At 41.5% G+C, this 24,218-nt stretch overlaps 1 protein-coding gene across 3 annotated transcripts in view; it reads right to left on the reverse strand.

Annotated features, from left to right (window-relative positions):
* Nucleotides 1-1,167: 1,167 nt before the first annotated feature.
* Nucleotides 1,168-24,218, reverse strand: part of TBC1D9 (TBC1 domain family member 9) — a 167,348-nt gene continuing 144,297 nt past the window's right edge. For 2 of the 3 annotated variants that reach the window (XM_073549768.1, XM_073549767.1), the window contains exons 11-21: nucleotides 21,766-21,883; nucleotides 19,849-20,134; nucleotides 18,717-18,846; nucleotides 17,845-17,943; nucleotides 14,492-14,560; nucleotides 11,316-11,556; nucleotides 10,043-10,108; nucleotides 9,753-9,836; nucleotides 5,218-5,292; nucleotides 4,996-5,096; nucleotides 1,168-2,838 (exon numbers count right to left, since the gene is read on the reverse strand). In XM_073549768.1, the coding sequence (XP_073405869.1) occupies nucleotides 2,134-2,838; nucleotides 4,996-5,096; nucleotides 5,218-5,292; nucleotides 9,753-9,836; nucleotides 10,043-10,108; nucleotides 11,316-11,556; nucleotides 14,492-14,560; nucleotides 17,845-17,943; nucleotides 18,717-18,846; nucleotides 19,849-20,134; nucleotides 21,766-21,883 (1,974 nt within the window). In that variant the 3' untranslated portion in view covers nucleotides 1,168-2,133. The remainder of the gene's footprint in view (nucleotides 2,839-4,995; nucleotides 5,097-5,217; nucleotides 5,293-9,752; nucleotides 9,837-10,042; nucleotides 10,109-11,315; nucleotides 11,557-14,491; nucleotides 14,561-17,844; nucleotides 17,944-18,716; nucleotides 18,847-19,848; nucleotides 20,135-21,765; nucleotides 21,884-24,218) is intronic. The other variant, XM_073549769.1, reaches the window with a different exon arrangement.

A 24,218-nucleotide genomic window follows, 5' to 3' on the forward strand; every position in this document is an offset into this window, starting at 1 on the left:
AATGTTGCAAAAAATTTAAATGGGTCCAACTTTTCATAATTTGCTTACCCAGCCAGGGGTCACAATTTGACCCCATTCACCTGCATTGCGCTGCAATTTAGCAGTGGCATATAGCAATATTTGGCCCTGCAACCTATGTCATGGGCAAAGTTGCCGCAGAGTATAAACCACTTGGCTTGGCCAGTTTAACAATAACAATTCTTTAGTTAGTTAATCATTTAATGTTCATCATAAAAGATTAACGCTTGTAAATTTTAACTAATGTAGGGTCCTATTTTCCAATTCAGCCCAGTTGTACAAGATTACTGTAGCGATATTGTATCTGTTCCGTAAAATTTACAGTTGTATTTCTGAATCAATTGAGCAATTAAAGGGAACCTGTCTTGTTCCCAATTGCTATTAACCTGCATAAATGAGGTTAATCTGCTGGTTAATAGCGTTCTAAAGCCGTGCTTCCACCGCACTGAGAGCCAGGCTACAGTGAGGAAAATGAACTTTATTTCTCCCGGCAGCTTCCGGCTTTCAGTCATAGAGGTGTGGCTTTAGTCACCACTCAGTACACAGTGACCACGCTCTGGCACTGACTGATAGCCGTCGCAGCACTGATACACTGCTGAGTAGGCCATCAGTCACTGCCAAAGCATGGTTACAGCCGCCGCTCACTATGTACTGAGTGGTGACTGAAGCCGCACTGGCCTCTGAAAACTGGAGGAATGAAGTCCATTTCTTCTCAGTGGCCAGGCTTTCAGTGTGGAGGTCGCATGTCTTTGGAACACTATTAACACGTAGATTATCCCAATATCGAAGGGTTAATAGTGGTTTTTGACATGAAAGGTTCCCTTTACGCATGTTATCACTCTTAGCTGGAGAGCCCTTGCAAAAATTCACAGTTGTTAAACTGATTGTTGCCATGCAATACCAGGTACTGCCTCTGAACAATAAGTGGCACTGTTTCTGATAAAGAAAAAATATACACATTTTTCTATTCCAGTATAAATCCTTTCTGCTGAAGAGTATGCAGATCGATAGTACGGCAGTCTCTTATACTAATCATAGCCTAGTAAATTAGCACCAATCTCCTTTAATAGGTAGCTCAGATTATTAAAACATTAACTTTTTTTGCATGATCAATAAAAATAAAAAAAGTGCATGAATGACAGGACGCAGTTTCTGAAAGAACCCTTTTATTTCTTGTAAACAGAAGAACAAAACAGCAGCATTGGTTTGTTACATTTTCTTAACATCTATGGGGTTCAATATATATATTACAATAATTACCTGAAATTAAAAATAGCTTTAAAAAAATAAGACACTTCAAAATAAAAAAAAATATATATACATACACACAAAAGGCATTGATACACGTTACAAAATGAAGTCATAAGTGGAAAACCTTTGTGCACTCCACATCCTTCTACAATAAAACAATCTTCTAAGGTCCAACACAGACTTGCAGCAATTTTTTTTTTATATATATAGTCAAATCACCAAATACACTTTTTTCCTGGAGAAGCACCATATTAATTGAGGAAAGGGGAAAAAATAGTCAAATGTTAGACCTAATGATGAACTGACAATTCAATGTATAAAAAAAAAAAAAAAAAAAAAAAAAAAAAAAAAGCAGGAACTCAAAGTGCAGGTGCTCAAGACAGCAAAAACCAGCATAAAGGGGACGGGATACTGTATAGTAAAGTGTCAATGCATTCCAACTGACTAAATATATCCAAGCTCACGTAATAACTTATTTACAGGAATCTTAGAAGACACAGGATGTAATATTTCACCAAAGAGGATACTGTGTTGTACCATATGTGGCCTTATCTTCAGTACAATACAGTCTTGTCCTCTAGAGGACAAAACATAAAATCCTATTTTCAGGTTAGGTTTATATGTCCTTATGTAGTCTAAAAACCTTAATTTGTTATTTAAGATGGTTTGTACTCATGCCTATGTAATGGGTGCACCCCAAGGAGAATGCTAGGTTAAAATCCATAAAATCTTTAGATGGTCACTGCAAATTGTGCATTTTTGGACTAAAATATTAAAAACAGAGGTTGCTCTTCTAATAGGGATGATGGGATTTAGACTCTACCTACCATGGTAGAATAGTATATACAACGTCCCTAGTGTTCTTCAGCCTGAGATGGTGGCAAGCTCATAGTCACTTGTAGAAGGGAAAGCTTTCCCCATCAGTCTGACATTTTTAGCATTAGTTATTCTAGCCATCATGGACACCGGTTTCTCAAAGTATCTGACAATAGCTGGCTCTGTCAAGAGAGAAGCAAGGAACTGCTCGAATGTAACAGCCCAGTCTTGGTCCAGACTAGTACTGACAGGCAAAGAAGCATGGTGGCGACTTCGTACAAGGATGGTGTCATCACCAATATCTTCACACTGTAGTTTATCATCTTCATGTGACCCGGCACTCAACACAGAGTAAGACGACATGGAACTATCGTCTTTTGTCTCATCATCTGATATGAGCATAGATGAGCAGGCCCCGGTGTCTCTTGGAGAAGAGTCCTCAAGCTTGACCTCCTCCATTTGATCAGCGTGAATTTCATCTGTGTTATCAGTGGAAACGAGGCTTGAGGAGAAGGCTCCTGATTGCACATACTGATAAGTCTGGATGGGCTTCTTTTCAAGAACCCTACTTTGAGTTTCTGTGCTGCAGTGACTGGGAGTTTCTTCTGAAGGCTGCATGGACAAGAGTTTGCCCACCTCACCAATCTCAAGCAATAAGCTGGTAACAGCAGCAGTTGCATGGTAGAGTTCCTGCTCATTTGGATCCTCGCTAAACATATTGTACATGGTCTTACACAACTCAATAAACTGCTCCTAGAAGAAAACAATCAAGAGGAGACAAAATGAAGAATTGCTTAGTGCGACTGAATTTTCTGTGACACAGTTTAGAGAAATTAAGATAAACTTGGTACATTGTAGTCTGCACTGAACGGCACACAGAAAGGCTACTACCAGATGTTGATTATTATTACCACTTACATGACCACTTGGGTTTTTTCTTGTATGAGGAGATGAACTCTGGATTGCTTATGCATCTAGATCCACAGTTAATTTTGACAGTGATGAGAAGTACCAGCTTTTACAATGGAAGATGATCTAGAAATGAGCATTTCAAGAAATGCTTGTTCACAATAATCTTGCAATCTAAACAGGCTGACGATCACCAGACAAACAAGCAAAAGATCTTTTGTCGGGTGAACTGATCTTTTGGTTTGCACAACAGTTCATGGTTGGCGGCAGCATACAGTCCTGTGTTGCCAAAAACAATGACTGTTTATATACACTGAACAGTATTAGATTATTCAGTGTGCACCGGAAGAGGGGACTGCCTGTGTAAACAGGATATTAAACAACCACCGACCGGAAGCATTTTGGCGGTCTTTTAACACACTGCATCACAGTGTACACGAACCTTTAGGCTAGTAATGCGCATTAGATCGCTGTTAAGCCAACATAACCTCTCTCCCAAGATTTGGGAGGCACATTAGTAATAGCCGCAGCTCTGGTCCTGAGTGCCGGCAGCAGCACAGGGTGTTGATGCGAGAGACTCGTGCGAGTTTCACGCATCACACACGGTAGTGTGATCCCAGTCATAAAGGTGTAGGATTGGCTCATTGGACATTAATTGGGAATAATCGTAAATGCACAAGCTTTTCTGTCCATGGTGGCAAAACATGGCCCAATTATGGAGGGCCTTCCAATATGTACTGCTCTTGATCCAGTCAACAAGCATGTCACCAAGTCTTTTCAGTTTAAAGAGTTAAATTATTTTCATCCATTTTTACTTATATCTGTTTCTAACAAAGCCGTTGACCGAACTATAGTTTGACTGACTGCTCGCTCACCCAACTTCCCCCATCCATAGGACAGCTCGTCTCAGTGCTCCGGTGTCCAAAATAAGAGAACCAATTTCTCACTCCTCTGGTATTGGCTACTCAAAATGACCAAAAGGAATGGCTATTTAAATTTAACAGACTAGATCCTTCTCTCCCCCAACATCATCTGTTGGGAGAGCGAGTTCAGACTCCCGCATACACATTTGATTTTTGTCTAATCTCGCCTAAATTGGTGGCTGACTCATCTAATATGTATGGAGGTCTTTATGAACAAGCAATATAACTACCCCTAGAACACTAACAGGGGTTAGATAGTATGGATAAAAAAGCAAAAGTCCCATCTCCTGAATATCCATTTTCCTAAATCTACAGCAGAGTATCGGAGATAGTCAGTAATAAATAATCAAATATTTTTTACATTAGTCTCCAAGGAAAGCGGATTGTAATAACCCGACCAAAATCAAAACTAAGAAATCAAGGACATAAAGGGGTTGACTACTTCTGTGTTAATAGATATGCTGGAGAGATGACTTAGTGGCCCTATTATATAGGCATGACAGGTTCTCCTCCTGCACTTGTGAGTGTAACTTTCCTCACAGACTGCACAGAACTCTGGTCCACAACAAGGAGCAGCGTGTCTCCTGACCTGTCCTTCACCCTCCCCCAATCGTAAAACTCTTCCACTGTTAGCCAATTAGTGGCGGCTATGGACAGTTTTGGTGACGCTTCTCTACTTGCTGTCATTTTTGAGGACTGTAAAGGTGTGCAGTCTGTGAGGAAAGTGCAGGTTGGGAACCTGTAATACTTGTACATTAGTAAACGCCATAAAATTATGCCCCCAAAACATCTGTTAAATTAAAGATAAAGTGGCCAACCCCTTTAAGTATACTGAGTAATTTCTCTGTTTGAATATGAGTTGCAGCTAGGCCTTACTTCACTCAACTTGCCCAATACCAGGCGACTGGGATACAGTAAAGTTGGCATCTGACCTGCACCCAAGACATGCCCGGCCAACTGGCCTCGAGATATGCACCTAGCCAATACCCATTTTAGTCCATTATACATGTAAAGAAGTATAATGAATTGCTGACAAGTAGAACAATGCTAACATACAAGCTTGGAATCAAGGCAATACCTGATTTAACTTGGGTAGTTCTGCAGCAACTTTTTGCCTAGACCGGTTTTCTTGTGCCCACATCCGGAGATAATTTCGGTTATCGTGTCTTGTTTTCCTAACTAATAAATGAGATAACAATGGTTTACATTTTCAGTAATGGGAACGTTCCAGTCACAATAATCACAATGTTACTGTCTCTACTACAAGCACAACACGGACATTGTCACCACTAGGCGTTACCTTTAGCCTTTTTAAGAGTGATGGCAACAAAGCCTTCTTCTGTCCTTTTCTGGCTTCTCAACTCAATTGCAGCAACTTAAGGACAACACAGGAAATGAAGAAACATCTCTTAGATGTCTGCTGCAGCAAATCGCAAATGATATCGCACTACCATCGCAAACACGCAGTAACTGCATTGTATTGTAACTGCACGCGGTGTCAGTTTTTTAATGTAAATCACAGTTCTGTATGAATCAGTGGCATACCTACCATAGGGACAGGCCAGACATCTGCTACAGAGGTCTAGCACTGAGCCGCATTAAACTGCTATAACAGGAAGCTGTAGCCACCACTAAGAGGGGCTCAGGCATACCTCCACCTTAGAAACATAGGAATGAGGGATACATATAGCGGTGAGCCTAGTTAGTATGCAGCAGCAATTTCTATTCATTTTTACACTACTAACACTAAGCCACTTCTCTAATATCGTAGCGTCCCAGCCTCCATAAAATAGTTAAAACTAAAAGAGAAAGAGCGCAATAGGGTCTTACCCAAGTAAAATAGATATGATTCAAGCTGTTATACTCACCAATAGCAGGAGAGTTTTAGGCATAAAGGAATAGAGGTCAGGCTGCTGTACATCCAAATGGCCATGCCGTGACCATAGATCATCAGATTTCAAAGAAATAATTTTTGGATTAAACGTGCGCTGCTAGACAAAACGACTCCTTTCCAGATTGCGTACTTGTATACTTTTATTTCCCAACGCGTTTCGAAGTTAAAACTTCTTCCTCAGGGGATGATATGTACAAACAGACAAGGTAGTTCCCAGTTTTATACATACAAATTTCAAAAATTGGCGCCAAAGGTCACATGTTACAGGGAAAGAATGTCAAAGGTCATCAGTATCAAAAAAATGTACAAAAAAATGTTTAAAACTATATTGTTTCCACCTTGATAAATTCTCTTAAAATATTTATTTACAGATCGTATGAAAAAAGAAGAATAAATGAAAAAACGAAAAAATAAATATATAAGAGGATAGACCTGTGTTAGAACTATAAAAGAAACTGAAAGGAGCAGTAGATCACAACTCAGACCATCATCCTACATGAGCAGACAGCTTTTCATTTTCTTTTTCCTTTTTTTTCTTTATTCCTCTTTTTTTCTTTTTCATTCGTCTGCTCATGTAGGATGATGGTCTGAGTTGTGATCTACTGCTCCTTTCAGTTTCTTTTATAGTTCTAACACAGGTCTATCCTCTTATATATTTATTTTTTCGTTTTTTCATTTATTCTTCTTTTTTCATACGATCTGTAAATAAATATTTTAAGAGAATTTATCAAGGTGGAAACAAATATAGTTTTAAACATTTTTTTGTACATTTTTTTGATACTGATGACCTTTGACATTCTTTCCCTGTAACATGTGACCTTTGGCGCCAATTTTTGAAATTTGTATGTATAAAACTGGGAACTACCTTGTCTGTTGGTACATATCATCCCCTGAGGAAGAAGTTTTAACTTCGAAACGCGTTGGGAAATAAAAGTATACAAGTACGCAATCTGGAAAGGAGTCGTTTTGTCTAGCAGCCTCCATAAAATAGGACACCCCCATACATTATGAAGCCCCCATTGCATGGTGCCCCTACAGTATTCCCCGCACAGTATAATGACCCCACAGTACATTCTCCCCCCAAACCCTTCACACACAGACACAGTATGGTGCCCACATATTCCTCTTATACAGTATGAAGCCCCCACTAGTTTCTACACACAGTAAGCTGCCAACGGTCATTCACACAAAGAATGCTGCCTCAAAGACTATGAGTCCATTATAGCTTATGATGTCCCCAATTCCCCCACCATATAGTAGGATTTCCCCACAGAGTATGGCATCCCCCACCACACACAGATAAAATGGTGCCTGCCCTAGAGCCCCCCCTCTCAGTATGATACCCCAATTCCCTCCACCCACATAGTATGCCTCCACAACTACCCATACACAGTATGATACCCTGATATCCCCTGCACAGTACGGTACTCCCAATGTCTCCTCCCCAAACAGTATGATGCCTCAACAGCCACCCACACACAATATGACACTCCAAATGCCCCCGCCACTAGGAGTTAGCAATTCATAGGATTTTATCTTATTTTATTTGTACAATAACCAAGTTTAACCTGTGGCGATTATGCTTGCTGCTGGATTTTGTACACTTTCCCTAATGCACTGATCAGACTTCTTTACATATTTGAAATACAATATTGCTCTTTAAAAATGATTTTTGCACAACTTAACTAGAAGTGTTATGTTCTAAAGTCAATTACCACCTTTACAATTGAGTTTTTATTAACCTTCTTAAGGACAAAGCTATCTGGGTTATTTTTTTTTTTTTATCACGGTGAACCATAGACATTTAATTTTTCAATCGACAAAGCCATATGAGGCTTGTTTATTATGGGGCAAGTTATATTTTTCAATGCTACAACTCTGGGTAGATTTTATGTGCTAGAAGAACTTTTTTCAATTCTCCCCCCAAAGAAAAATAAATGAGCCATCACACAAATTTTTTATTTTTTTTTTATTTGGGATCTTATTTTACAGTGATCCAGCTCAGGACAAAGGCGGCTGCAACTTACAAAATTTTATAGCAAGCTATAGCGCTTTCCGAATAAGCTACAGCGGGAACCCGGATACATGGAGCGCGCCGGCTGAACAGCTGATCGCTGCCGCAGCTGCTGCAGCTGTGTCACAGTCACAACACATGCATGGACAGCCTGTGTGTTGGACTCTCCATGCATATGGTTGCGACTGTGACAGCCACAACACATGCAGCTGCGGCACCGATCAGCCGGCGTGCTCCATGTATCCGAGTTCCCGCTGTAGCTTATTCAGTAATTGTTATAACTTGCCGAATAAGCAGGGACCTGAACAAATTCGCTCAACTCTACTACTAGGTCCTAACAGGCCCAGGTCAGCTTTGCTATACAGCCAGGAGGTTGAATTTGCCCTGTAACTTGGGCCAATAAACCAGCTCTAGTTACAAAGAAAATTAGATTTATAAAAAAAAAATAAATGGAATGACTAAAGGCAGCAGCCATGGCCATCCGCACTGATCGGGGGAAATGGGCTAATAGTGTTTAGACAGGGGAAATGGCTCCCACTAAGATGCTGTTTCTATAGACCGTGGTCTCTAAGGGGTTAAAGGCAGGTATGGTGTTCACACTGAGGTCTGCAGTTTCAGCAGGAGCCTGGTTATGCATGTCAAAGCCACAGGGCCTAATTTATTAATGGGTTTTCGCCCAAATTCTAGTATAAAACAGCTTAAAAAGGTCACATTGTTTGTGCAAATTGAAGTTGGGCTAACATTTTGCAACTTTTGACAGCTCCAAAAAATTTCAGAAAAGTGAGTGGAGCTGGGGCAGAACCAAGCAGGTCCAACTAATTCATGACAATTTAGGCCACATATATGACATAAATTATGCCAGAAATGTACTTCAGTTCCTGGCGCACAGCACTTGCCAGCGCATCAAGACTGGTATACAATATGTCTATGTTGATGAATCAGACATAAAAAGCTGTTGCAAACTAAGCACAAAATAAATATTGTTGAGTGTCGAAACCAACCATATAGTCATGGACAAAAGTTTGGAGACTGACAAAAAATTATGGCTTTCAGAAAGTTTGCTGGTTTGGCGTTTTCAGATCTTTTAGTCAGATGTTTCTATGGTTATAGGCATACATAAGCTTTTCATCAGTTTTTATATATTTCGGCTGTGTTCACACACAGCTTTTTTTTAGCGGTTTTTACTATAAAACCGCTAAAAATAAGCTTCCCAGTCATTTCTATGCATTTTGCACTTTTTGTGCATATTGATGCGTTTAACGCGAAAAAACCGCATCATGCTAATTAATTTTGCGGATTTTTTCGCGGTTTTGGCTTCTTCCATGCGGTTTGAAACCGCTGCGGAAAAAAACGCATCAAAACCGCGCAAAAACCGCCGCGGAAAAATAGGTGTGGTTTCTGGGAAGGGAGTCAGGTTTTTGAGCAGAAATTTTCTGCAACGTGTGCACTTAGCCTTACTCTATGTGACCGCAGACTTATGAATCCTCACATCGCGAGCATTGTGAGGATTCTCCGATGCTGGGAGCGGGCGGTCATGTTATCACAAGAATGTGATTTGCATACTTACGGCCACATTCGGTCTAGACTGTGTTCGGCCCTGCTCACATACTTGTGATCACGAGCCCGCCACTCCCAATGCCAGAGAACCCCCACTGCGCTATGTGAGGATACACAAGTCTGCAGTCCCTATAATGAGGGATTTGGGGAGATGCTGTATTTACAACACTTTTTACAGAAGTCAGGGACTAGAACAACCAGCAATCAATGATTGACGTTCGAAATTACTCCATTACACTTTTGGTAAAGATAAACCAACATACCTGAACTTGTTCTAGGCTACAAACTGGCTAATCGAGTCTAGAGGTGTGGTCACCATCAACCTGAGGTTGTAATAGCAGCAAACCTGCTTTCATAGATGGTGGCATACCTTGGCTACACTCAGGTGCGATGTCTTCAAAGTACTGGGCGGCATCAAAAGCAGAATCTGGTTCTTCTTGGTCTGGAGACAGGTCTGAAAAGGTCAATAATGTGTTATCATATCACTATATAAGGTTAAAGGTCTGTGGATTGAACATTTGAAACAGTTTAGTGATCCCTATTAAAGGAAGAATTAATGTACGAGTTGTAAACCTTGATCTTATCGGCAGTAACTTCTATCCACGTATACCAGAAATGTGTTATGGCTGATGTAATGCTCAGTAGATGTGAAGAACTCACCAGGCAATATGTGCATTCTGTACAACAGCTTCAGCTTTTCTGTGAGGTCACCATGGCAGGCTGCACCTGAGGACATAAATACCGCATTACACTAAGCCGATCCGTTACGGCAGTAAATGTGGTATCAGGGTCAGAGTTCCTCCCTGCTACTTAATTACAGATGTACCAGGGTGGACTAACCACTCGACATTGTGCAAAGCAGTGTGAGATATTGTGGTGCGCACAGTGTTCGTTTCCCAAGTGCATCTATCATATGTACCAATAGGCTCCTATTCAGCCAACATAGGGCCAAAAGAGCTTCCATTTGGTCTAATTTGGTCCAGTATACATTAGTTTTGTTTTTTTGCTGTATGGAATCGCAGTTTGTTGCACGATTCCGTAACGCAAAAAAAATTAAAATAAAAACAAAAGACAGACAACACGTAACGAAATTAAAAACAGTATAGCACAAAGTGGGTCAGATTCACAACAGTCTTGATAAGGGGGTGGGCTGGAGTCAGATTCTGCCGATTCAAGGAGAGTTGCATGCTTCTTCAAAAATCTGAAGCATCTGACGAGTGATGTGCGCGCCTCTGTGCACTACGCCAAAAATCTCACCCCACAACTCTTCATGAATTGGATGAGCGCTGGGGTCTCACCCTGCCGTTTCTCCCTGTACCAGCCCTAGCCATTTTGTCAGATCTGGGAGAAACAGACATGACAAATGGCAAAAAGTCACAAGAGTTAGGCAATTTCACAACTTTTCAAAGCTTTTACGCCAGAAACACACACACACACACACACACACACACACACATCTATATCGGAGGTATACAGCATAAACGGCCTCCTCCCTCAGAGGTAGAGGTGTGGTGTGTGGCGTGCCAGCGGTAAAGTGACGATGGCCTCATCTGGTCTTTGTTCATCTTTCCTGCAGTGATGAAATGATGCACACATGTACATTGGTCTCAATGGCCACACATGCCAGCTCCATTGCGGAGGCCAGTAATTTTATGCAATGGTCACTTAGATGTACAACAAGTCACTGCTGCAGGGAAACCCCAGTAGGGACTGGTAGAGCTTTGGTGCTGGAGCAACACTGGGTTTGCCATTTTATATTTCCTGCAGAGAGGACATGTCAGCTGAACTGGGATATGAAATTTTAACTTTGGCCATTAGAAGTCACCTTTATTTTATTAACAAATGTAATTTATCTGTATTGCATAGATTGATTACTTTGTGTAATCAGCATACATCAATGTATAAAATACAATCCAACCAATAAAATACTCACTTAGCCCTGAAACAAACTCTCGAAAGTTGATAAAGCCATCGCCATTTCCATCCAGAAGCTTAAAGATGCGGAAAGCCATGATATCCATGTGTGTACCACATGCCCAAGGAAAAAGTAGGACAAACAAGCTCTTGAACTGTTGGAAGTCTAGGCGGTATTGCTCAAGATAGGGCAAGGATGGGTCATGGCGCTCGATGGAGCTGCTGGTGCCTCCCCAGTAGCAGCTGGTCAGGTGCTCAGCCTGAAACAATACAAATTGAAGGGTCATAAAAAGCAAAATCAAAATAAGAGATTACATATAGTGTAAAGTAGAGTTTTAATTGATAAAGTGAACCTGCCCAAGAGCCAGAAACTATGCATATACCACCCAAAAGTTCATCTTACAGGGAAAAAGAGGTGGTCTTACCTAATGCAGACATCAATATACAAAATAACCTACACTTTAGCGGTCAAGTACCCGGCGGACACGAACGTCAGTATAGGGGGAGACACGGGCATGACGCTGGAAGGGAGTAAGTGACCAGGGAGAAGGAATGGTGAACGCAGAGGGAGATAGGAAAAAGGGGATTGGATGATAGACAAGGAGGAAAGGACACAGGGCAAGGGGAGGAGGGATTGTAGGAAGGGGTTTAAAGGACGGGACAGGGCTAAGGGGGTTCTCTTTCTCCACAGACACGCAGGGAGGGGGAAGGGGCAATGCCCAGGGGTAAATCACCAGACCTTACAACTTTAGAATTTCGAGGACCCCACCAAGTGTCTTTGAGTGAAAATATATTAATAAATTGGCTGCTGCTGTGGCCTTTTAACATGCAAGAGAAATGTTGTCTTTCGTTTGTTATTGGGAGTGTGTGTGTGTGGGGGGGGTGTTGGTAGGTCACGGGTAATCGACCTCTCCAGGCGTCATGAGATTGAGTGTACTCCTGTACAAGCCAGCTATCTGTCCTACCGATTTTCAAGGTTATCGAGGATCCCTCTCTAGCTATAGACTCCCTTCTCAATCAAAAGAAGGTGATTCATGTCTCCGATCAATGGTGCAACTTCTGAAATCGTCTGTGCTTAGCAACGTTTTTCTGGCTTGACACAATGTATAATACAATCTAAAAACTCTACCGCATTGTCCCAAACCTTCTGTTGGTAAGAATACCAGGTTTTAGCCTCATTGGAGCAGACACCCTATGAACTTAAGGAATTCACTCAAGTTCCCCTCTACAAATGCGGCCATCCTCGAATATTTGTGGCTCCTATACTGCTTCCACTACGACTGCGCAAAACTAGGCCGGATGTCACTTTATTTTGTAGGAATTTTGGGCAACATATAATTTGGTGTCTAGCCATTTTTCCTAAAAAACAAAAATTAAAAAAATTCTCTAATTTTCCTGCACAAAACTGCCAAATCCAGTATACGCTGCGTAACATGACCCTATTTTAGTTTTTCATGCACTTCCCTCCTTTTAAAGTAGTTGTCCAGCTAGTAAAGAAAAAAAAAAAAGGCATAAAGCTTTCAATCTCCTAATATACTGTAATTGCACACTGGCCCAAATGCCGACATCAGAGCTTAGTTTTGGTACAGAGGACCGCTACATCCCTCCCCCTGTGATGGTGAAGCCATGCAACGCTTTATTGTTCCATAGATGAAGCTGTTGAGGGTTGGGTTTGTGTCTCAAAGTGTGGTTTTTATTGATATCATTTTGCAATACATATGACTTTATGGTAATTTTTTTTTTTTTTTTAAAGCCAAAAACACAGAAAACGGCGAGAATGGCATCACATGTACAAAATGAAAGATCATATATTTTTATCATATGGGTGGTTACGAATATGGTGATGCCAAAGATATGTATTTCTAGCAGGGGGTAGCTTTTATTAAATAAAAAAATTATTTAAAATTTAAAATAAAAACTAACAAACAAATGGTTTAAAACACTTAAAACGATTATTTTTATTTTTCCAGAACCTTATAATCCAACAAGGGGACATGAGCATACGACCCTTTCATCGCATTGATAATACACTGTATAATTTAGCTTGTACAGTGCATTATCTAACCCGTCAGTGTGTGACTGATGGCCCATCAGGACCCATCCTTAGCAACATCGGAATGTCTGATGGATGTGTCAGACATGGAGGCCACTGTCAGCCTTCTGATGCCATAGCAACCATCAGCACCACACGTCTCAGCCCCCACAGCTCGTGCCATCCATCAGACATAACTACGCCCGATTGTGGGTTATCTGAATTCTGGAAGTACAGTCGTATCCATTGATGGGAAGGGGTTAAACGGTGTTTCAGGAGAATGTGCAGAGAATATCTATCCGCCTCTAACGCCTCTTCCTCCATAGAACTTTATAAGCACCAACTGTCATCTTCTATCTCAGTAATGGGAAAGTCTGTATTTAAAGCCACGTTCAGTATTTCACATCAGTATTGAATAGTATTTATTAAGCCAAAATCAAGAGAGGGTGAAAAATACAGAAGTAGTGACGTGTTTCTATTATACTCCAGTATTTGTCAGCCAAAACCAGATGTAAAATGCTGACCAAATACTGAACGAGTGAATGTGGCCTAATGGAGACCGATGTTACCCATCAATTGAGAATTTTGAGAATGAATGCTGAGTCCAGGAGGAGGATTTTTTTTCTGATAAAAGATATATTACAAAAATTGTTTATTTATTACAAAAATTGTTTATTTTCATGTATACTATTGATTTAGAAAAAAAAAAAAAAAAAAAAACCCAGTAGATTAATCTGTTTCTCCTACTGTCACTAACGCAGGTTCCTATGGTTGAGTAGTGTGCCTTGTTCTACTCTTATTATGGGGTTTACTGGCTCACTTCTTTACTTTTTTTATCATTTTTTTCCTCTTTTTAAATTTACCGTACTTGATTTTGAGAAACAAATTTTTGTATAGACACGTGTATAAACTCGACACCAGACACCCGAGCAATTATCAGTCACGACGTGCACACAATTTTCTTTAACACTTATACTCAATAAGTTGAAGTATGATTACGGCGAAATCCCCCAGAATGAATTGTGCAATATATACAGATATTCCTTAGGCCCCAATGGTCTCTTCCCTTCCAGGTTCCTGTATAACAAATAATTGGTTGATGTCCCTCAGTATATGGTCAGGTCTTACATGGTTGGCTCTTGCACCAAAATCTTACTGCATACCTTAAAAAGCACAAACAACTCTTCCAGCTCATCAACAGTAAATGCGGTGTCAGTCACAATAGTGCGGACCTAAGGAGGCGGACAGAAAACCATTAGCAAGCGTTATTTGCCCTCAGCACAGCTCCACTTTACAATGGCGCATTACTTGGACAGAGAGCTGCGTTCAAAGCAATTTCTATAAATTCCCATTACACAGCTCCTATGTAAACCATTATTCCGCCAATCAAACCAGTTCCCTAAGATGAAGTCTGTGCTCACATTTCTAAATATGCTGCCATAACACAGAAAATTCAGACATGACCAGAACGTGGCGGAAGTGTATAATATCATCATCTATGGCAACGAAGTCACATCCATTGGTCAAATACATGCAACAGCTAACAACTGGTCATGTCCCATATATGCAAGTGACACTGCTGAGGCCAATGATGTTGCATGAGTCATCACCGGAAGACCAGCGGGGAGGCAAGAGGTGGCAGACGCTGCGTTTTTGCACATGCGTTTTTTTCCTATACTTAACATGGGTGCACATTGGCATGAGTTTGTACGCGTTTGTATGCACATGCGTTTTTTGTAGTGTGCGCCCGAGCGCACAAAACGCATCCTGTTGCATTTTTTGTGCGTCCGACCTGCCTCAAAAAAACACATGCGCACGAAATTTACCCAAAAACCCATTAAAGTCTAAGTCAGCGCAAAAAAACGCATGCATTTTTTGGCAAAAAACATGTGCAAAAAAACCAAAAAAACACAACACATGATGCGTTTTTTATGCGCGTTTGCACTGCACACGCAGCGCAAAAAAACGCAAGTGTGAAAGTAGCCTGAATAATGCGGTTTGTCCTTTATAGTCAAGGATGACCATGACTTCAGGGCTTAGAGGAGGAATAGTGGCTGTGGGTTTGGAGGTGACTGATGAGGACAATCCTGGCCCTGAAGGCTCGCCCACACACGTGACATAAGTAATTAGATGTGGTCGGGATAGTAGATACCACTTGTGCCTGATGCACAGTTCACTTTTTTTGCCTCAAACATTATTCTAATATTATAAAGCTGCATTCACACGCTGCGTTTTTTTCGCGGCGGTTTTTGCCGCGAAAACGCAAAAAAAACCAGCATCCCATGCATTCCTATTGGATTCTGCAATGCTGTGCTAATGCTGCGGATTTTCCCGCAGCGGAATCGCATTGCGGAAAAATCCGCAGCATGCTCATTAATTTTGCGGAATCACTGGGATTCCGCCCACATAGGAATGCATTGCTCTGCTTACTTTCCGCATGTGGCTGTGCCCACCATGCGAAAAGTAAGCAGAACATTTGCAGATGGTACCCACGATCCGGAGGAGGGGAGACTGTCCTGCGGGCTGTGTGTACCATATCCCTGTAAAAAATAGAATTAAAAAAAAATAAAAAATAAAAAAAATAATCGGGTTATATTCACCTTCCAGCGTCCCGCGAAGCCTTCCCGGGCCTCAGCGATGCTTCCGTTCCCAGTAATGCCTTGCGAGACCTTTGATGACGTCGTGGACTCGCGATATTGTAGCAGTCCCTATTCCTCGCGAGATCGCTACAGTATCGCGAGACCGTGACGTCATCAGAGGTCTCGCAAGGCATTACTAGGAACGGAAGCACCGCTGAGGCCCGGGAAGGCTGCGCGGGACGCCGGAAGGTGAACATAAAAAAAAAAACAACAAAATCTGGTTATTATTTTTAACATTAGATCTTTTTCCTACTGATGCTGCATAGGCAGCCTCAATAGTAAAAAGTTGGTCACACTCACCAAACACTGTTTGACGAGTGTGGCCAACCTGTCAATCAGTTCTCCAAGCGATGCTATAGATCGCTTGGAGAACGCTAGTATTCTGCAAGCTGATTACGCTTGCAGATTGCTAGTTTTTCCATGGGAAAATCGCGGGAATTTAAAATGCGATTTTCCCGCGGAATGGAATTCCGGAATTCCTGCGGAAGTTACCGCGGGAATTCCGCAACGTGTGCACATAGCCTTATTCTGAATAATAATGAACATTATAAGAACTGACTTGGGACATATTGACATCTGCATCCCCTCTATAAAAGTTATAATTCAGAGCTGCTGTAAGAAACCGCTTTCGTTTTGATGGACATGGCCGACCCATGCAGCATCCCCATCACTCATACTGTCTGGTGAAGGCTGTTCACCACTTTTCCCAGGGTTGGACAACCTCCAAGAACAGTACATGCCCTTGACACTACCTACTGTAGCTGCATCCTGGCCGTACGAAGCCTGCTGATTAAGCCTAAGGTCACATTCACATGTTCAGTATTTGGTCAGTATTTTACCTCACTATCTGTAATCCAAAACCAGGAGTGGGTGATAAATACAGAAGTGGTGATGTGCTTTTATTATACTTTTCCGCTCACTGTTCCACTCCTGGTTTTGGCTTCCAAATACTGATGTGAAATACTGACCAAATACTGAACATGTGAATGTGGCCCAACGCTGACTGCACAGCGAATTAGAGTTAGAGTTGTCTGCGACCTCCACCCTCTGGCTCAACAGAGCAGCCTAGTCAAAGTGAAGATTGAGAAGACCAACCATATCCCGTAGAGTTATTTGCTGGATCCTTGTTGAGTCACTGTCAGCTCTGGGCTCAGTCAAGTAAACGGTCTCTGATAACCATCTTTACCCCTAACTGACTGAGGGTTCCCTCCCAAATTCAGCACAGTCTTTGATTGTGAAAAGTTGGAGGGCCTCAGTCAACTAGGAGTGACATTGGGATGAGTCAACTAGGAGTGACATTGGGATGGGTATCCTCAATCAGTTAGGGATCACTGAGGGCCTCCTTCTCCCACCATTCATATTACCCCTAACCAAATGAGGGCCCTCAGTCAGTTACGGCTTTTTGGGTCATACATATTTTATAAAAGAACTCAAGGTTATAGCTGATAGAGGGCTCTTCTTCCAACCCCCATCACTGTAAGTGGCTATGATCACACAATACATTACTGCAGAATTTCTGCAGTGAAAATTTCACAGCACTAATATTAACATAATTGTACAGCTATTGCTGCATTTACAACTGCACAAATTACACGAATTACAAAGTCTGCTGTGAATATCCACAGCAGAAATTGGCATGCTGCTAATATCAAATCCACATTGTTGGCCAAATCACACCTTGGGTGATTTTTATATTGCTGCATGATGGGCACCTCATGTGAACTCAAGACATTCCAGTCTGACATCGATTACATGGACAGTCATTTATCTGAATGTCCGGTTGTCACAACATGACATATCCTCCGAAGAGAACGGTCTTGTGGATGATCAAAAACTACCATCAGCAACATGTAACCATCGAAAAATTAACGGCTTACCACATTTCGCTTTGTAGTGTCCTCAAGGGTCTGTATCACCTTCAACCTTTGCTTAAACCTCATTTGTTCTATTAGATCTGCCCGTATAGAGCCAAATTTCTACAAAGGGATAGAAATTTAGTAGACATTTTAGCAGTATATTAAATCCATTACAGTATTCGTCTATGAAGAGGACATCATAAACTAATAACACACATTCCCCTTAAAAAAACTAAAATATCAGTTGAGAGATACACCAGTAAGATGTGGTAAAATAGTCTTCTGTCCCAGACCTATATTACGTCTTTGTTTTTTTTTTTTTAACTTGGTTGTCTATTATATTCATACAATTTTGTTTCCGGTTATTAGACAGGTAAGGGAAATCTAAGGATAGGCTACGACGAGCGGGGGCGCCACTATCGTGACCCTAGGGTGCCAACCTCCGTGGCTTAGGAAGAGACAGGTATTAGGACCATCCTCATGATTTAAATCTCAGGTCTGGGAATAAGACTTGTGCTTTAAATTCACTGGATTATTTGTTGTGTGTTTAATATGGGTATTTTTAATATATACTTAATAACGAATGCTTTTTAAAGGGGAATTTATGATATCAGATCTTAAAGTCACATAATATTGGGTTCATGTAGTAGCATGGAGGACAAGACACAAGTGACACCTGGTGGACAATCAAAGAAAGTGAGATATAGAATATATATATATATATATATATATATCTCTATCTATCCATCTATGTGTCACAGTGCAGTCCTGTGATGATCTGTCCCGTGTAGTGTTACACATTATGGCTCCTATAACACTGAATCTTGATCGGAGCACTTATTTGAGTTCTCTAATAAAGTATGATCCACAATGTTGTTGGTATATGTGCATACCTGATAAGAGGAGGCAATGAGAGTGAAAATGTCCACTTCAGGGTATGGTTCCAAATCATCAGTGACCAGGGAATGCAGGTGAGGGATTGGGGGTAATGTGCTGTCTTTATTACTCACACTATCTAGATACCTTGAAAAGAAAAAAATAGTTCTCAAAATAGAAAACTTTGTAATTACAATGATGATTTAAATAACAGCAGAAAGTCCCCTAATAATGTTGTCAGACATTGAAATAAATGGTGATGTCTGCAAAAGAATGGAGGTAATAGAAACAGAGCAATCAATTTTTAAATTCTAAATTAGAAACTTTAGGAGATGCATATTATAAGAGGTTTATAAATGGATTACTAGAAATGTGGGGCTTTGGGTTTTGTTGTGGTTTTTTTTTTTTTTTTTTAATATTAACAAAAGAAAAAAAAAATTACAGCTGTGGATCAGGAGTGACACCTTTCATGCGTCTTGGCATGCTTTCCACCAGTCTTTCACACTGCTTTTGGGTGACCTTATGCCACTCCTGGTACAAAAATTTAAGCAATTCTTCTTTGATGGTTTGTGACTATCCATCTTCCTCTTGATTACATTCCAGAGGTTTTCAATAGGGTTCAGGTCTGGAGATTGGGCTGGCCATGACAGTGATTTGATGTGGTGGTCTCTTAATTTTTGCGAGAGCTATATGTCTGTTTCACTGGGCGGGGTGGGGGGGATTTGTTCCCATTTAGACAGTGATGCTGGAATATAAGATAGATAGGTTGATATTAAGAAAAATGTGCTGTTGCAGTCCTTCATTGGTTTTTACTTCCCTCTGCAGCAATGAGCATGTCACAGTGAACACTGCAGCCAATCACTGGTTGCAGGGAGTCGCCACTGTTTCCAATAAACAGTGGTCAGATGTCTGTGTTGGGATGTTATCACTGCAGCAGGAAGTACAGACTGTCAGAACTGGGCAGCTTTGAATGGGAGAAGCAGTGGAATGGGGAATTTAACATTATTCAAAGCCATCCTAAATATTTAGTAGAATTTTTTTTTATTTTTTTAGATATATTAAATTTGCCTTACAAGCGCTTTAAATTACTTTATACTGTGTAAGGGTTAGAACATAAATATAAACTACAAATGAGAGAATGTATCATACTTTCCCAGCACGGTCATGGCTTCTCCGTCATCTTTACAGTTAAGGAGCTTGTCCACATTGGCCTCTAATACAGCGAGTGCAAGCTGAAATATAACCTTGATGCCTTCATAGAAGAAACAATCCACCACCACCACAGCACTTTCAAAGGGCATCACACTTAGGAAAAGTGTGAGAAACCAAGAAAGCGAAATGGTGGAAATCACCCCCAAGTCTTGCATGCAGTCATAAAGCTGAGGCACATAATCGTGAGCCAACTCTTCAAACACTCCTTGATCCACGAGAGCTCCTGGGGGAAAATAAGAAACATTAAATGGAATACCTGTACATCCGGTCCATGGCTGCTGACTTTACTGCACAACGACATTCATAATTGTGACGAGAATTTGGGTGAAAATACCAGGCGATACATGACATCACACCAATGAGAGCAAGATCAGAAGCCGCATTTTCAAGTACCACAGAGCCCAGTATATGGCTATAGGGTGCCTCCATTGCAACAAGTTACTTCGTAAAATTTGGAAATACAAAGTCACAGAGCAGGGCCGTCAAATACATAAACGTCACCATGACTCTGCCTCATTAACTGTAGATACCAATGCTCCTTCGACATTAACATCAGCCCAAAAACTGTATGCCTGAACGTTCCCATGGCCGAGAAATTGCATGTAAGCCTTACATCAACCACAATGCCAAACAGAAATGGAGTTTTGTAAAGCCACATTCATGGTAATGTGTTCTGTCAATTGACAAGTCACACTTCTCTATCTGGCAGGCTGATGTAAGAGTCTGGCCACTGGCGAATACCAAAGGAACATTACCAGACTGACTAAAGTTTGGTGGAGGAGGGATAATGCTATGGGACCGTTTTTCAGGGCTTGGCCTAGGCCCTGTGATACCAGTGAAAGGACATGTTAATGCTTGAGCATATCTAAGATACATGAAATCTCACATTTTGGATACTTGTATGATTCCAACATTGTAGGAACAGTTTAAAGGAAAGCAACTTTCTTTTGACCATGACTGTGCCCAGCACTGTAGGGCAAGCTTGGCGTGGAAGAACATGACTGGCCATACAGGGCCCTGACTATGATTATGAGCCAGGCCCTCTCGTCCACAATCTGTGTCTAACCTAAAATTACACACGACACAATACAAAATCTTGTAGAAAGCTTTCCCAGAAGAGTGAAAACTGTTATTTCCACTAACTGGGGACCAACTCCATATTAATGGCTATGGATGTAAAACAGGATGTCATGAAATCTCCAGCACATGTAATGTGTAGCTGTCTCAATACACTTTGCCCCTGAATATATGGGTTGGACATATCCTTGGTACCACCTAAGCAGCAGCACAGGGGCCCAACAGGTAAGAGGGGGCCCAAATCTAATTTCAAAGCAGCTTCTGTCATAGACAGAACTATTGGACTACAAGGGCTCCATATACTCTTCTTGAACAGGGGCCCTTTTCTGTGGTGTCCTGCTGTGAGCTCCTGCACCTCTGGATTGCACACCAGGACACCACACGCCACGGCTCTTAAACACCAGAGGCGCAGGAGAGCACACCAGGACACCACAGCCAAGGAGAAATCCCTATACTTTACCACACCAGGGACCATTAGCCCCTTATGGACAAGCGCTGCACACTAGGAGTGACTTTGTGCACAAGACTCAGGACTGGGTTGAAACGTTATGTAGCATCTATAATTTGCACTTTATGCTTGCTCCGAGCTTATGTTTATCTACACTTGAATTTTGAAACGAAAAGAACTTGCATTCATCACAAGTATGCTTGCGATTAATTTACCCAAGTAGATGTACCTGGGCGCTCATACAACTTTGGGTATACCAGCCAGTGACATATTTGTAATGATAAAGGATACAGTTCAAAAGAAATAAAAGTAATAATCTTGGTACCCACCGACCACCCTGGTATTGTAGTAATCAGGAAGCATGCGTTCACAAAGGGCCACCAGCAGCCAGAAGGCTTCCTCTTCCTTGGCATACAGAAGTAGTACTGAGGTCACAATATTCATTGCCTGCATAAATGAAAACACAAATATATTTCATGACATTTATTTCTACATGAATTGATAGTTAATGCCAAATACTAGTGGAAAAAGGTTTAAAGAAACATTCCAACGTTTGCTTTGCCTATAAAGAATATAGAGACTCTTGTGTATGCCCTTTCTAGTTGATATGCTGTCACTGGGTTACTGCAACAGAGTGGAGCCAGAAGATCACATTGTCTGATTGCTCCTACTCCGGCGCTGTGAAGAAGCACTTCTCCGTCATACTAAATGGGTTTAATTTCTTCTGGCAGAACAGGGGTTAACCAGCCATGTTGGGAATCCTTGTGCTCAGCTGAGCTCGGTTAGCCACTCCTTTTCCCTATATAATCTGGGCTCTGCTACTAATCCTCGTCAGAGCAAGCATTTGCTGCATGGCCAACAGAGGGAAAGGAGGTGGTATGAGAAGGAGAGTTGGAGGAGATATCAGTGACTGTTGCTTGGTTTGTACGTGTGGTAATTCCTTATCCTTCTCCATTTTGGTTTATTCCCCCACTTCACTCCCTGGTGGATTCAGCTCTTGTGTGCGTGTGAATATTTTGTGTGTGCGTGTTTTCTGTTAACCCTTGTCTGTGTTGCTCTGTTTGTCAGGTGGGTGTACTGGGGTGCACAATAGCGCCCCCTCTTCCCTGGGTGGGCGAAGGGGACAGACGGAGAGCTACCTCAGGAGATGAGGGTTTTTTTTATTACAAAACCTATTCATTTTTAATATGTACCGATAAATACTTAGAAAACGTTAAAAGTAATTTCTGGCCACATATTTCCCATGTAGTGGGAATACAGAGAAATTTAATATTTCATGGTGTCCATTAAACGAAATGCATCCACTGTACTGTATGTAACCAGAGAGTAGTTCTGCTCTGGCTCAGAGTGAGGTCCTTGGCAGGGGATTTACCCCCCCCAATGACAGTCTCACATAGGGTATATGGACAGTGCTTCATTTTATTGGCACACTTCAGTTTATGGGGACAGTTTTGAAAAAAGTATGACTTTTATTATATGAAATATTATAGGTAAAATTAACAGCAAAAAAAGGACTTATAATAAACTGCATGAAATGTACCATGCTACAGAGGAAAAAAAAATAAATATAAAAAGCCTTCAGAAGTGGGTCACGGACTTTATTGTTTGCAGTACGATTCTGCTGCAGTCATCTAATTCATAGGAAAATAAACCATAGAGGAAACCAGAAGGTGACAAAGTGCTGACTGTTTCACAATGACACCCACAGAAGACTTTTGGTACCAGCTTTTACATTTTGCATACAATTATGGCAAGAGTGTGGAAACAATGAATGACCTCATTGTCGCCCAATGCAATAAATTATACTCAAATGGCATAAAGTCGTCTTTACACGAGTTCATCTGTTATTTATCTGCCGGCTTTTGGCAGAGTTTATGTGCACATTGATGTAGGAAGTTTTGCCTTGATCAATAAGTTTTCTTTTGTCCTCTAGATCTAATATTATGGCAAACCATGGAACTATATATCATGTTGTGTTAGTTCAAACAGGATTTCTGAACGGGACGTGTGGATGACATTTACTAAGGCTAGTTTCACACTAGCGCTCTCGGGCGCAGCGCAGGGCTGCCGCTAAGCCCCGCCCCTGGCCGCGCCCCCTCCGGTCAGTTCCTCCTCTGATCGCATGACACTGCATGCGATCATCGTACCCTATATTTAGCGCTGGGTGCGCTGACCGTGCGCTGGTATGATTTTGCTGGCGCTGCGCCCAGCGCACAAAAGCGCGCTGTGTTGCATTTTTGTGCGCTGGGCGCAGCGCCACCAAAATCACACCAGAGCACGGTCAGCGTACCCAACGCTAAATATAGGGTACGGTGATCGCATGCAGTGTCATGCGATCAGAGGAGGAACTGACCGGAGGGGGCGCGGCCATGGGTGGGGCTTAGCGGTAGCGCTGCGCCCGAGAACGCTAGTGTGAAACTAGCCTAAGAAATGCATCAAAACCCTAATAAGGTTAGATTAGGCTAGACCAGGGTTCCCCAACTCCAGTCCTCAAGGCCCACCAACAGGTCATGTTTTCAGGATTTCCTTAGTATTGCCCAGGTGATAATTGCATCACCTGTACAATACAAGGGAAATCCTGAAAACATGACCTGTTGGTGGGCCTTGAGGACTGGAGTTGGGGAACCCTGAGCAAGACAATCTATCGATAATCCCAAAGGCAAAGCAAGTTTTTATTTTTTTTTTGTTTTATTACCCTTCTTCTATTTTTACCCCTAAAACTCATCACCCCTTGGTCATTACTAAATGCCAGCTGTAGAGATAACACTAATCATTATAAAGG

The sequence above is a fragment of the Dendrobates tinctorius genome, unplaced genomic scaffold (genome assembly GCF_039654945.1).
Source record: "Dendrobates tinctorius isolate UK_male_01 unplaced genomic scaffold, ASM3965494v1 ptg000161l, whole genome shotgun sequence".
NCBI lineage: Eukaryota > Metazoa > Chordata > Amphibia > Anura > Dendrobatidae > Dendrobates > Dendrobates tinctorius.